Raw genomic sequence first — 13,304 nt, 5'->3', positions numbered from 1 at the left:
TTTCCTGCTGCAGCACAAGAATTTAACCATGCTTTTATAGAAATCCTTGGAATTCTATCTCTGTAGTTTCTTGTGACTTAGGCTGATATTATATCTGAAAGATAGTTGGAGTAACGTTTAATTGATCCAGTATGTTCTTGAAAAGAAGGAAAATTATTTTTAAGAAGAATTAAAATCCCAGCTTTTTCCTTGCTTGTTTTTGACTTGGATATAAGTCTCATGATGGTTTGTTCTGTATCATTGCTCTTGACTTAAACAAGAGAGAAGAAAATTATTTTCATATTAACTAGATCTACTGTTCAATTGGTCACCGAAGTTTGTAGTCGAGAGGTGTTTTTAATCTGAAAGGATAGGCAGAAATACACTGGTTGTATGATGGTGTGATTTTTGTTTGTTTGTTTTTTGACTCATGGCAATCCTTTAGTATGGAAGCCATCATCTTCTAAAGCTGTAAAATCTTTAGCTGGGTTTATGTCACGTGCCCTAAGGTTTTAGCTGGCAGGATGCAGGTAGGGAACTAGATTTTCTGAGTTTTTATGCCTCCAGTTGAATAAAGTTACATGTCTTATGTACGGAGGTTTTTTTAATCGTTTCCTCTAGCAGAGTAGAGGATGTTAATGTCTTCGGCCGGGAATTCTAGTTGCTGTAGCTCATTGCCTGATTTGCCTTGCTTCTCTCGGCTTTCTGTTGTGTGAGATGTGCTTGATGCCAATATGCTTAAAAGGACACAGTATATCTTGTCAAAAATAATTTTCCCGCTATAATCTTATAATTGGCTTTGGAAGAGCTTCACTAGGAGTGGCTTGGCCCTTCAACTTGAAGATGATAATCTATTGAAAAATATAGCCCTTCTTATGAGTATAGTTGCTTGGAAAGGCAGAGAGAGCAAGCGATGAGCACCAGTAGAAATGAGCATCAGATTGATTGATTGAAGATTAACTGTCTTATGTGACTTCAAAAAATTAAGAAGCCAAAACTGGAATTTGTTCCTCAGCCAAACTTTGATGTTCTGTAGAGCCACTGCTTTTATTGAATTGGCTTGCCCCTCAGCAAACAGGTGGTTCCCAAAGCAAACTAGATATAGGCACATTAAAGCATGATTGAAAAATTTCAGGTTTAGGCAAGTGAAATACCTCAAGCTTATTTGATATTCGCAGACTGCCCAGAATTCCTGTTGATGATAGTCCTTTAAAATGATGGTATTACATGAGAGCGCTGAGAGTGCCTGTTCATTGAATGGTACTTCATCTTGTTCAGCCAGTTAGAGAATGCATTCCTCCAAAAATGCATGCAGGTAAGTAATCCTTATAACCACAACATATATTTTTAATTTGTTGTGAAAAGTTATGCGATAACTCAATTGTCATGCTTTCTAAGGGGAAAAAGTCTCTTCCTTCTTGTTTAAAGCTGGCTGAGGGAAGGAGAGCAAGGAGAAAAGCAGATGTCTTGCCTTTAATGAAGTGGTTTAACTTTTGTGTAGAGAAAGTGGATGATTTTCTGATGTGTAAACCGGGCTTTCTTTCCTACTAAGATTTTTTTTAATACTGTTTATCAGCTGAAGTTGTATGTGTTTGAATCTGAATTTAATTTTGATCTATTTAATACCAATGAAAAGGAAAAGAATTTATTTGTTTTAACTTTATAAATTAAAACACACTGAAAGGCATTTGGGCAATCTTATGTGTGGTTTAAAAGTACTGTGCAGGCTTTACTTCAGGTTAGTGGTAAGGAATGGCCTGTCCCACAGGAGCTCCCCGGGCCTGGCTGGGAGGCAGTACCTGCGGCTGGCAGAGCCTCTCTTAAAGCACGGAGGCACTCCAAAGGGATCCTGCCAATACTTGGACATAAAAAGGCATTTTATATGGCCTGGAATGCTTTTAAACATTTGATTTGTGTGTCTGTGCATCAGTGAGTTAATAGATGTTGGTAGAAGCACCAGGCTGAGGTGTAAATCCTTTTCCCTCTGCTAGAAGAACATCGCTGCTATTGCAGATACACAACAGTATTTGATGTTCTTATGTCCTAGCCAGTTGTGCTAGTGTTATCTTGGGGCAAGGACCAGAGCAAGCATTTGGTCTGCGTATGCTGGGCCGTTTGTCCTATGCTGGGCAGCGCTGTAGGGGAGCAACACTTCTGTGTTCTGGGGAGGAAAAGAAAGCCCTGAAGTTCTTGTTACAGGTCCATGAGAGAGATGCCCATGGGCCAGTAAGGCACCCTGAGGTTCTGCAAGGACGAGCCACCAAAGGGGAGCTGCCTGTTGGTAACAGCAGCAGGACAGAAGGGTGGAAGCCTCCCCAAGTCCCTGCCCAGTGCTTCTCCCTGGCCCAACACTGAGCACTCCGTACCCCAGAGCAGGACGTGTCAGGTGTGTGTGCCAGAGCCCCTCAAAGGTGGGCCATGACATCAGTTTGCTTGTGCTTGAAGCTTGCCTGTGCTCCCATCTGGTCCCGGATTCTGCTAAGGGGAATGAACAGCTGTGCTGGCTTACCCTTAAACTGGTATTCATGCAGGCAGCCCCTCTCTCTTGTTGCCTGCAGCTTTAGGGGAGGAAGGTCTTGGTAACCCCCTAATGAACTCAAGCCTGCCCAAGCAGTGCTTACCGGGACTGAGTGCACTGTGATGAAAATACGAAGGGACTAAATAAGGCATGGGTAAAGAGGGAGCAGAAACTTGGTAGGAAGGTGGCCTAATAAGTGGATGGCAATTAAAAACCATCACTGACCAGTACTGGAATTTGAGGTAATCACCTGAAGCACATCCATGCCCTTGCAGTGTGCCATGGGGTGACAGCGAGGACTCTCTTGCAGCAGCCTGGCACCTTGGCTGAGGAGCCTTCTCATGAAGGAAGTGGCAGCCGGGACATGGCTAAGGGTGCTCCAGGGCCCTCAGTTGTTGGGCTGGAGAAGGCCAAAATGTCCCGGTGGTCACAAGAGGGCGGCATGACCTTGCAGTCCCTCAGAGCTTGGCTTTTTCTCTCTTTCTCCCCTCGTTTTTTTCTGTTCCATCGGAGGAGAGCTGGGATGCAGCAGCCTGTTGTTTTGTGTCCTGTTGAGCAAGGACGAGGTGCTTGCAGGCAGCCTTGGGGAGGTGAGTTCTGAGCTTCCAACCGTGGCTGTCACCGACGATGTGGGAAGAGGCTCATACCATTGTGCCTGACCTACTCGTGCTATAGGGTCTCTGCGTTTTCTGTAATATTTATGCAATTTTGAGCAAGAAGATTACTTTCATTCAACAAGGGGCATTTTTTTTAAAAACACCTATTTACTACGGCAGTGGGGAAATGATTAAGCATGTCTTTTTTCCTCCCCAAGATGATAATGATCAAGATACGAATTAGAGTAAGTTCACTTAGAGTTGTGCATAGGAAATCATTAAGACTTTCTGGATTATTTCCATCTATTAGTCAATTAATGTGTTTATGCTCTGAAGCGTACCATCCTCTTGCACTTCTGCATGTCATGGAGCAATTGCTCAATGCAATTTCTTTAACCCTTGCCCAAGTTATTGGTGGGTGGAAAGCTGAGCAGATTTTAAGGTTTTGTACAGTTAGAGTCAGGGCTTACTCAAGGCTTAACATTTTAAAATTGGTCTTACATAAGTGCATAGCAAATTTTAAGACAGTCTTGCTTTTGGAGTGATGCTAATGTAATCCAAGTAGCTTGCCTTGCACATTAGTAAAAGAGATGTTATCAAGGGTCACAAAAGGGTCAAAAAACTTCACCTTTTTGCAGAAGCGGTGTTTTGCAGTCTATTTAGCTTTGCTCTTGGAAGCAAAATTGTTACACCTGAAAGAACTGGTCTGAGACCATCCTGGTTTGTCAGCAGTTTGCACGTTGTCCATTGCTGATGCTTATTGAGCAGATGGGTTGTTGCTTCCTCCTCCTTTTGATAGTCTGCGTGAACTTTCCTGTCATTGGTGCAAGGGGGAGGACACTTAGCAAAAAGGAGAGAGTACTTAAACGCAAGTGCAGACTGACTAGTAATGAGGGACTGAAAAATACTAAGATTTGCCGGTGGCTACAGTGATGTGTTTTCTGTGGGTTTCGAGTTTATTTTCTGGAAAGTTTGTGTATCATTAATGTTTGTCAAAATTAACTTTTTTTGCAAGGTTACTATAGACAAAATTAATTCACTCTTTAATGTAATCTTTAAGAATTGTAAGTAATTTAAAGTCAGAAAATCCCATTTGTTAATCAGACTCTCCTGAGTACACCTCTTCAGTCGATCAGATAATCTGAAATGTTGCCCTCCCTCATCCATGTTCCTTTTCCAGCCCTCCAGCTGGGAGGGAGCAACCTTTGCTTTCTCACGCCCAAAGGTCCCAGCGTAAGAGGGACCTGCCCTCTTCCCGCACTGTGGGGATACAGGTGCACTGTGCACCTTCCTCCTCACACGCAAACTGCAGCAGAGGGGGAAACTGAGGCAGCCCAAGCCCCTCGCCCCTGGACCACCCTGCTTGGCCAGGGAAGGCTGAGCCCACCTGCAGGGTGCTGTGCAGCTGGGCTGCCCTGGGAAGGAGGAGGAGACCGCAGCTCTGCTGCAGGGAAGGGGGGATCTTCCACCAGCAAAAGGCGCTTGATGCAGTCGGGATGAGCAGGGCTGGAACATCCCACCTCCCTCAGCTCGGCAGCCGCAACCGGGTGGTAGTGCCCAGGCAGTGCAGGGTGGCAAGTGAAGTCCCTTAGCAGCAGCTCTGGGGTACCTTCTGCACCCCCAGAAGCTGGAGGCTGCAGTTTTACCAACACATTGTTTAGGATTTTGTTTCTTTGTTTTGTTGTGGGTTTTTTCCCTTCCAACTAATGTGTCCAAATGTTCTGAAATGCAAATTCATGGTGCAGAAATGAAGGGTGGTCGGTTTTGTTTTGTTTTCCTCTCTAGAGAGACAAGCCCTTGCTCTCAGGCAGGGCCAGCTCACAACCTGGGGAAAGTTGAAAGGCTGCACTCTGAAGCGTCCCAGGGGAAAGCAGTGGGGCTGGGATCCCTGGGCTCTCCAGGCTGGCAGGAGCAGGCACGGCTGAAATCCTCTCTGAGACGCTGGTGCTGGGGGGTCTGTTCTTCCCGTGTGCCTGGGGACAGGTTCGTGGCAGTGGAGGGGAGCTGCAGCCTGCTTGCCGGCAGGCAGGATGGCAGCTTCTGGTGCAGACAGCTCTGAACCGCGGCAGGGATGCTCTCCAGGAGAGTGGGTCTGGCCATTGGTCCTCCTGCGCCCTGCGGGGAACCAGTGCTAGAAATGCAACTCCTCTGCTCAAAAGAAGGTGTTCCTGGATGCAACTCAGCAGTTAGTAATTACACTTTACTTGGATAAAGCTTCAATTTAGCATTTTTTTCCTGCAAAACTAATCTTTTAAGACTAATATTCTGTGTGTTGGATTGTATGTTAGAGCAAATGAATGGTGCAGGTAACAAAGGAAGGACTTTCCCAGTAAAATCAGGGAATAACTCATCCAGTGAACCTGTTGACTGCTGGCACAGTGAACCCATGATTCCTGACCTTTGGCTTTCTTGACAGGTGACTGATGAAATGGCTGCAGAGGCTGGAAGTCAAGTCAGAGACTGCTAAATCTTCACGTCATTCGTACTCAGCCCAGAGGCAAGGCTGTGAGCCCGGAGTGTGCATGCAGAGGTTTTGCTGTTTGGGGTGCTCGCTTGCCCTGGGAGCGCGGCGGGGTGAGCCTTTCTGCAGGCAGCGAGGGGAGCTGGCCGGGGCACGCTGCACTGAGCAAAGCAGGTATCTCGTCGGAACTAACATAGCTGAAGGTGCGGTGAGGCAGGGAGCTCCTACACATGGGGCTGCTGGTGTTGACAGACGTAAGGGTCACTGCGTTGCTCTGCTGTCGCCTTGTCCAGGGGGACAAGGCCCGTGCTGCACGTGGGGATGGGTCCCTGCAAGACAGGAGTAAGGAAACCCTTGTTTCCAGGGTTTGCTCTAGATTTTATTCTTGATCCTAGTGAGAACAAAAAGCTATGAAAAAGGTACTTGCCGATGTGGGAAGGATAGCTTCGTTATTTCCACCTTGGTTATTTTCCTTGAACCTTGCCACCCTCTGCCCACGTTTCAGAGTTCAAAGCCATTTGTTCTTACAGGAAAGCAAACGGGGATGGTTTTGTTCAGTGTGTTACAGCCTCCCTGTTCCTGGCACCTTGGCACATCTGGCTTCCTAAGCTGCCTGTGTCTGATAAGCTGCTGTTTGTGCTGTAGACCAAAGCCGGGGAGCTGAATGTCAATAAGAGCCTTAGGGACAGTGAGGCAGATGTGGATGGGCAGCAGCCGGGCAGACTGCTGCCACCCTGATGCTCCGTTCTTGCTGCAGGTTTGGTGGCACGGGGGTACAAGCTCTCCCAGCGCTGCCACTGTGCCCAGGCGGGAGGAGACGGAGCGATCGCCATCTGTCCTGGCTGAATGCCTGCATGTGCAGAAGGCATGGCCCCAGCTCCTCCCGAGAGGTCTGAGACAGCATCTCCTGAGCTGCACTGGCTTGAAACAAACCTTCAGACAGCACCTGGGTGATACACGTCTCAAAGAGGCCCTTGCAAACCCCATCTCTTCTCCCAGTGCTGCATTGCTGGCAGTGTGAAGAGCATAACATGAAACACAAGCTCCCTCTGAAAGGGTAAAAGCAGCTCTCTATTTTAAGAGAGAAATGAAGAATACAAAACCAAAGTGGGGACAGGCTGAGCAGCGGTCCCAGGGCAATTGTGCAGGTAACCTCTTTTGCGAGGAGGTATGTTAGTGGACAACATACAGGGAACTGCTACAGAATGGACAGCTATTGCTAATTGCTGTTGTTCCAATGCGTACAAGGTATTTTAAAGCACCTGTTGACCTGACTGAGAGTTAGAGTAGCTGAGCTTTATGACTTGCTGCGACCTCAGAAAGAAGTGGTGCAGGGTCTGCACACTCCAGTGAGTAAAGCATGGACACACCTGGAGTAAGGACCATTACATCTCTTTCTAATCGAATGGAATGGAAAGGAAAATGAGGAAAGGCAAAATAAATGCCATCTTCTGGGTGGTTCTTGCTAAGATATGTTTTTGCATTGCCAGTTTTCCCTGCATCGGGCAGTGGTTTCTGTCCATGGACAATGGAGGCAAGGAGTGTTGAATGCCGAGCAAAGCCGCCTCCATCACCAGGCCAGTGGGATGAGCTTCTGACCTGGTACTCTTCAGTTGATGAGGAAGGTGTCTATGGCTTCTTCTGTCCGACAAGCAGCGAGCGCAGTCCTGAGGATGAGCCTGACTATGCTTCGATAGATGGTGACTCCTCGTGCTCTCTGGGTGGATCTTTCCCCAGGAGAACCTGGGGGCACCATTCAAGGTTTATCAGCCTTGTGGAGAATCATGCAGGGCACAGAGGGGATGCTCCAAGCAAGAGTAAATTTTTCGGCAGTGGTGAAGCATTGGCCTTTGATGAACTTTCTCAGACAAAGCATGGGTACGTGCTCGAGCAGAGTGAAGCACATCCAGTGCAGCAGCTCAAGGTGCTCCAGGCAGACCTGGGGAGAGACCACAACATCCCAGACTGGGAGGAAGATGAGGATAATGCCTTCTCTCTGTCTGCTGGGGAAATGAAGACATGGCCTGACTGGCTGGTAAGTGTATCTGTCTTTTAGGCATATTCACAACCAGAAACGAGGCATTTCAGAGTGCGGTGACTGTGGGTGCCCCGTTACCTGCACCCTTCAGGCATCTGGCTGGTCCTGAGGTTGGGGTGCTCCTGGCTGATGTCAGATGTCTTTGTCTTCTCTGTACCCTTAACTCCTGCTTCAGACCAGTGAGGTGCAGTTTAAATCCAGTGCATGAAGCTGACTTTGTACCCTTTAACAGTCTCATGCCCTGCAGGGTTTCTACCCAAGTAGGAACCAAGTTCCCGCTCGCCCTGGGGTGGTGGTCAAGGCGAGCAGGGAGTACCTCAAGGGACTGAGGGCAAAACAGGTCCCTGGGGGCCTGCAGGAAAGGCTGTTGGGACAAGCAGCTCTGGCCTGGGGAATCTGCGCCAGCTGGTTTCCTCCGCATTTGGGTCTGGTCGATCGTGGGCTTTGCTCAAGGCTTCTGCTGTGGCTGTGGACCAGCAGGCTCCTGGGTGGGCTCCCTCACCTGTTGTATTTGTGCTCCTTGTGCATCATTTCTGTCTCTTGGGGTCTCAGTAAGACCTCTGTCCCCCCTTTTAAGTCCTTCTGTTTACAAGAAACTCATACAAACATAATTACCCTCGAGGCCTCTGGCTCCCTGTTAAATTTGATTGCAAAGGGCTGATGGGCTCTGGAGCCCTTAGAGCAGGGCAGCCATGCCTGCACACAGAACCACCGGCCAAGCCTTGTCCCTGCGGCTGTTCCCCAAGCACAAAGCAAGCAGCAGGCATTGGGGCTCCAGGCAGCTCCAGCCCGACTGTTCCCGGTCCTGCTGCACACCAGGCTGGGCCTTCTGGTATGCTTTCCCATGCAAAACAACTCTGTTTTGTTTCTCTTGTAACTGAAGCTACATGAAGCCACTGGAGTGGCTGCTGATGTTAGGACTGCTCTGCCGTTGCCCAGGCAGCGGCCGGAGTGCTGTGCAGTTTTCCTGCCCAGCCTCAGCCCTGTTTCACCTTTGCTCCTGCGCAGGTTCATGGTCGGGCAGGAGCACGTCTTCCTCTGATGTGGTTCTGGTAAGAGGGGTCTGCTCCTGCGCTGAGTCAAGTGGTTATAGACATGGCCAGGCAGTCAGGATAGCTGCTGTAGCTGCTGCATGCCCTGCCTCGCCCCTCCCTTGCATATGGACAGGAGTTAATTTTCCCTGGTTTTCCAAAGGAGACTGTGTGTCTGCTGCTCTGCCCTGTGTTGGGTCTGCTGTATAGGGCACTGGGATCAGTGTGGCATTCAGTTGTTTTCACAGGTATGGTGGCCTTTGTATGAGCCACCCTTAGACTGACCAAACCATCTCCAGAAAAGCAATTCCCAAAACCAGGCTGAGCTTCTTTAGCACCTGGCACTTTTTCCTGCCATTGAATTAAGTATGTGTGTGTAGGTATACATACATGCCCTGCTTCATTCTTTGCTTCAGCGAGACAGGTGCTGCAAAGGGTAATGAGATTTAAAATTAACAGATCCCTACCTAGAGCTGCTTCTCCACCTGCTGACGGGTGCCAGGCTGTGGTCCCTTGCACAGTCCTGTGGGTCCCTACAAGCTACTTAAGCCCACACAGGCTGAAGCTTAACACATACCCAACAGCTGTTGCCTTCCTGATGGCATCTCCTGGCTCAAAGCTTGTACCTTGTGCTCGAAGCATCTGGGTTGTGCTCAGGAAGGTACTTGGGGTGTCACCAGTGCTCTGGCTGGATCATGCTTGTTCTTGGGAGCTCTAGTGCATCCAGATCGCACAGAACTGCCCACCCTCTCCCTGCAAACCCCAAACGCCTGGATCAAGCTGAGAAGCCAAGAGCACATGTCCTGTCTTCCCCTAATGTGTTTTGGGGCTGGTCGTCCCTGCCGTGTGCTGGCACCGCACAGCGGTTGATGGCTGCGTTTGGGGTGGAAGGCGGGCTGGGTGCAGGATGGGCAGCCGGTGTCCCAGGCTGGGGTGTCCTCCTGCCTGCTCACACCCAGGGCAGCCATCTCGCTGGAGGGAGCTGGGGGGACAGCGGGCTGCCGTTGACGTGGCTGTGAAGGGCTGATAGGGATCCGGGATGCTCTTGGTCTGGTCTACCTGCAGCATGTCCAGCCCCGCGCAGGCAGGTGGTTCTTTCTTTGAAGCTCCCTCTGGCTCTGAGGAGGGAGTGGGGAACGAGACAGCTGGGTCTGGCTAAACGAGTGTTTTCTTGTTACCCCGAGGCAGATGTTGAACTGCCTTCTTACAGGAGCCAGCAGGGCTCTGTGATTGAGGGCTTACACCAGGGCTCCCCACTGGGAGCGGGACTGTTGCCTCCTGACAAAGTCTGTCTGGAGGAGCAGTCCGTACTCCCTCCCTGGCAGGACAGGGATGCTTGCTTGGCTTTTTTTCCCATGCAACCCAGGAGATGGGAAATCCCTCCCTTGGACCATGCCCCGTGTTTGACTTGCTGGCAGGTGCTGCCTCTGCCCAGAGGTGGCTCTGCCTGCTGCACTTTGCTCAGCGCGAAGGAAGGAGAGGAGCTGCTGCTGGGCTCCTCTGTGCTTCTCCTGCCATTGCAGATGCTGCCTGATGCAAGGCAGGAGTCTGTGATGAGCTCATCGCTTTCTACAAGAAAAAGGCAGGGTGTAAATTTCGGAGCTCAGCAAGAACTGCTGGATTTCACTTGGATTGTGTTTTCTGGTTCTTTTCAAGTCTTATTCTGGCATTTTGTGTTGCTGTCTCAGAATCATAAACAGATGGTGCAATTATTTATGCCATGCACTTATTTAAAACCTGCCTCTCCCCATAATTCAGTCCTTTAGCAAAACAAATGTGGCTGAGAGCTGGGATGGGGTTGCTGCCACTTTCTTTCTCAGGGCTTCTGAATTCTTCACAGCAGCAGCGACAGAATCCCGAGGCAGCGCAGTCCTGCACTTGGCATGGGGACAGCCTGGTCTGGCACCCAGCCCACAGCCAGGATGTGTCCTGGGGAAACGGGAGCTGGGACAGGGACTGGGGCGAGTGCAGAGATGGGGCAGAGGCTGCTGGCTTCTCAGGCTCAACAGCCTCAAGGCGTCTCTGTAATTTGGAAAGGAAAGGTGCTTTTGTTCTGACTTAGTGCTTTAAGGGACTTGTAACCTGACTGTGTAAGTTTGGGCTTGGATGTTTCCAAGTGGGTGTGTTTGAACCCAAGATACAAGTCCATGTTGCTGTGGCCCCTGGAGCCCTCTCCCTGGCCGGCAGAAAGGCAGGCAGCCGTGCAGGCTGTGGGGCCCAGTGCTTTCGGCCCGGAGCAGCACAGCCAGTTCAGGCTCTGAGCACTCAGGGCAGAGATCCTGCTTGTTTAGCCTTTGCTTCCTTCACTTTTCCTCTTCTACCTCTTGATCAGCTTTGGAGTGGGGAACCAGGGCATGTCGCTCCAGCTCAGCCCTTTGGCGCGGGGCCGGGGGCAGGATGCTCTCGCTGGGACGAGCCTGGCAGCCCCTGCGGCCGCAGGGGGCTGGGGGAAGAAAAGAATTTGTTGTCAAATAATCATGCTTTTGTGCGTGTGAGGGTTTGTGTAAAGGGTTTTCTGAAGCTGCCTCTGAGTTTTCCTGGTGTCCCCAAAGAAGCTTAGCAGCAGCGCGCGTGGCTTCCATCCAGCCCTGGAAATACCCCTGGGGCTGCGGTGCCCGTGGGCATGGGACAGGCACTGGCTGTCCCCGAGCAAGAAGCGTCTCTCCTTATTCATGCAGTCAATGGCCTAAAGAAAGGGCATCATTGTGGCAGCGATTTTTACTGAAACGGTGCCAAGAGAGGCTGTGCCTGATGCTGGTTTGTTTTAAATGTCTTCTGTGATGCTCCTGTATGGGAAGAGCACCGTGCCTTCAGTGTGCTGCCGCCTGCTCTGCGCTTGCTGGACCCAGCTGCTTCTGCCCTGGGCACCCTCTCAGCTTTGGTGTGTTCTGCTGTCGGGGTGCCTGCAAGATCGGCCCAGCTCTGGCCAGGTTTGACTGCAGCCACAGCAGCAAACCTGGGCTCTTGAGGACAACCTGGGAGTATCTCCTGGCTGCCAAGCTTTGCACCATGGTCCTCTGTGCCTTAGCAAGGAGACTTGCTTGGCCAGGCAGTGGGTTGAGCACAGTCCTTGGCTCATGGTGGCAATCCTCCAGAGCCCCCAGAGTGCTGGAGCATGACAGCAGAGCCCAGTAAGCCAAACTGGGCACAGGCTGGCTTGCAGAAACCTTTGGGTCCTGTCACATTTGTACTCCTACCTGCTCCAGGGATGCATGCCCTGGTACTTGGAGCCATCAGGGAATTTGACTTCAGGCTCCCGTGAGCAGAGCTGCTTTGTTCCTGGCACTGCTCTCTGCACGAGAAGCTGTGCTGGACAGGGTTTGCCTCTGAATCCGGGTGTGGAAGACTTAGTACGTGAATGGTCCAAGCCTGCGCAAGTGAGAAGAGGCTGTATGTGAATTTGTCATGTGGGGTTAAACTTGCAAAGACCTGCCCTTGCTTGCAGGGAGCAGAGCACTGCACCTGACAGAGATTCCTCTGTCTTGTTAATTAATCCCAAACCTCATCCAGAATTAGGGCTGTGATCTTCCCCAGACAACAGCTGTCGCTGGAACTATGTGCAAAAATATACAAGTAGGTCAAATGTAGTTTATTAAGTGGCATTTAATTGTGCAAGCCTGCAAGACAGATGTGTCTCTGTTGCCTGTGATTATTTTTTTTAGCTGCTGAGGGTGTTGGCTGTCGGAGGCAGGTAGCTGGGCACCGGCAGGAGCATGTCCCTCACACCCAGCCAGCTCTGGCTCTCTATGCATGTGCTGGTGCCCCTCGTGTGATGCCAGCCCTCCCTGTGCCTCTCTTGGACAGCCCTGCCACAGGGCAGGGTTTGGCTTTGGCAGGAGGGGGATTAATCTGCTTTTTCTGCCCTGTAGCTGCTGCTCCAGTGCAGGCAGGAGAGGCTGGCTGTGAAGGGGAAGGGGTCCCAGGCAGCCCCTTGCTAAACCGGCTGCGTTTCTGGGCCTGAGCTTGTGCGGAGAGCATGGGCGCTCGGGACTGTCCCCCTCCATCCAACCCCCGGGACGGAGTCAGGCTGTGCCCCAAGGCTCGGGCTGTCCTCTGGCTGTTAATAGCACAGCCCTTTGCTTTCCTATACATTTGCCACAGGAGCCTCCCTGCTCTTGCTAATAATAAGAGATGCTCGCAATTCCTTGTGCTGGTCTGGCGCCTGCCTTTGGGGGCAGAGGATTAACGTCCCCGCCAGGCTCTAGCAGCTCAGTAATATTCCCATGGGAAGGGAAAGCTGCCTGTGAGCATTCTGCTTATGCCACTTGTTTACACATAAAAATGCAGCCTGTATTATATTTTGTTTTCTTTCCAAGGTGCCTATATGAAAACTACGGCATAGCAGTGTGTTTCTGCTGGGGTTCTGTCTAGCATGGGAATCTTTGTAGACTCTTCCCAGACACTCTTTTAGGTACTTGAATCTAAATAGAGGTAAAATTGGTTAGGTATACAGGTCTCAAAGCCATTTTCCTTCTGTATCACTCAGATCTATTTGTAATTTGTGTAACTTGTCTATAGTATCTCAAAAACGTTACCATATCAGTTGTGCTCTTTTAAATGCATGTAAATAGCACGCTTCCCCCACGCTGAGCACAAGCCCGGGCACTGCCAGATCCCGAACTTAAACCAATCAGCCTCAAATACTGACAGAGCGAGGGGTGTGTGGTGAGGAATGACCTGA

General features: G+C 50.3%; 1 protein-coding gene across 2 annotated transcripts in view; it reads left to right on the top strand.

Moving 5' to 3' along the window:
- The first annotated feature begins 5,250 nt into the window (after nt 1-5,250).
- The window catches only part of STARD8 (StAR related lipid transfer domain containing 8), a 78,936-nt gene continuing 70,882 nt past the window's right edge, over nt 5,251-13,304 (top strand). The window contains exons 1-2 of one of the 2 annotated variants that reach the window (XM_069811628.1): nt 5,251-5,728; nt 7,045-7,589. In XM_069811628.1, the coding sequence (XP_069667729.1) occupies nt 7,083-7,589 (507 nt within the window). In that variant the 5' untranslated portion in view covers nt 5,251-5,728; nt 7,045-7,082. Of the gene's footprint in view, nt 5,729-6,980; nt 7,590-13,304 lie in introns of those variants that run through there. The other variant, XM_069811627.1, reaches the window with a different exon arrangement.

The sequence above is a fragment of the Haliaeetus albicilla genome, chromosome 23 (assembly GCF_947461875.1).
Source record: "Haliaeetus albicilla chromosome 23, bHalAlb1.1, whole genome shotgun sequence".
Classification (NCBI taxonomy): Eukaryota; Metazoa; Chordata; class Aves; order Accipitriformes; family Accipitridae; genus Haliaeetus; species Haliaeetus albicilla.
Note: the sequence above shows the minus strand (reverse complement) of the source record. Positions and strands in the feature narration are given on the sequence as shown.